The 1195-nt window shown below is 51.3% G+C and overlaps 1 protein-coding gene across 1 annotated transcript in view; it reads left to right on the plus strand.

The window, feature by feature from the left end:
* Positions 1–27: 27 nt before the first annotated feature.
* LOC107745445 (hyphally regulated cell wall protein 1-like) overlaps positions 28–1195 on the plus strand; it is a gene marked incomplete at its 5' end in the record, with an annotated part of 1601 nt that continues 433 nt past the window's right edge. Inside the window, 2 exons of the mRNA XM_016559317.1 lie at positions 28–223; positions 492–1013. Of these exons, the coding sequence (XP_016414803.1) occupies positions 28–223; positions 492–1013 (718 nt within the window). The remainder of the gene's footprint in view (positions 224–491; positions 1014–1195) is intronic.

Here is a 1195-nt window from a genome sequence, read left to right on the forward strand (position 1 = left end):
TTTTTTTATTTTTTTATTTTTTTTTATTTAAGTGAATGGAACTGTTCAGCATTCAGTGATGGTTTCTGTCATGTCTGTATAACAGCAAAGCCCGGACAGTGTCCACCTCAATCATCTGGAAGAAGATCGTGTACCAGTTCCTGTAAGAGTGACTCTAACTGTCCCAACAATGAGAAGTGCTGCAGCAATGGATGTGGACGTTACTGTACGGTTCCATATACAGGTATTTGTGTTGTATTGTTTTGGTCAGATGATGATGATGATAAATTTAGCCTTTTGTTCTAGTCTAAAGTAGGTTTGAATTCATCCCTTAGGATAGTTTTAAACACAATGACTTATATTTAAAAAAAAAAACAAAAAAAAACAGGGGGGTGTACTTGGAATATAATTCACTCTGTAGGTAAAACTTGCTATTCATGTTTCGTGCTGTATATTGAAGTGGCATACTGTCTATATGCACAAACTAAAGCTGACTATCTGTGTCCTCGCAGTGAAGCTGGGTCAATGTCCCAAACCGAAGAGCATTCCACTGTGTGCTGAAAGCTGTTTCCATGATGGCCAGTGTCCTGCCACACAGAAGTGTTGCCCAACCACCAGTGGCCGTGCATGTAGTGAACCACGTGGTCAGGGAACAGGTCAGGCCCAGGGAAGTGGAAGCGGCCAGGGAAGTGGAAGCGGCCAGGGAAGCGGCCATGGCCAGGGAAGCGGCAGCGGCCAGGGAAGCGGCCATGGTCAGGGAAGTGGAAGCGGTTATGGTCAGGGGAGTGGTTATGGTCAGGGGAGCGGTCATGGTCAGGGAAGTGGAAGCGGCCAGGGAAGCGGCCATGGTCAGGGAAGTGGTTATGGTCAGGGTAGTGGTTATGGTCAGGGAAGTGGAAGCGGTTATGGTCAGGGGAGTGGTTATGGTCAGGGGAGTGGCCGGGGAAAGGGAAGTGGAAGCGGCCAGGGAAGCGGCCATGGTCAGGGAAGTGGTTATGGTCAGGGTAGTGGTTATGGTCAGGGAAGTGGAAGCGGTTATGGTCAGGGGAGTGGTTATGGTCAGGGGAGTGGCCAGGGAAGCGGGAGTGGCCAGGGAAGCGGCCATGGCCAGGGAAGTGGCCAGGGAAGCGGCCATGGCCAGGGAAGTGGCAGCGGCCAGGGAAGCGGCCATGGTCAGGGGAGCGGTCAGGGAAGTGGAAGCGGCCAGGGACGCGGC

This window comes from Sinocyclocheilus rhinocerous, unplaced genomic scaffold, assembly GCF_001515625.1.
Source record: "Sinocyclocheilus rhinocerous isolate Xijiao unplaced genomic scaffold, SAMN03320098_v1.1 scaffold12998, whole genome shotgun sequence".
Taxonomy (NCBI): domain Eukaryota; kingdom Metazoa; phylum Chordata; class Actinopteri; order Cypriniformes; family Cyprinidae; genus Sinocyclocheilus; species Sinocyclocheilus rhinocerous.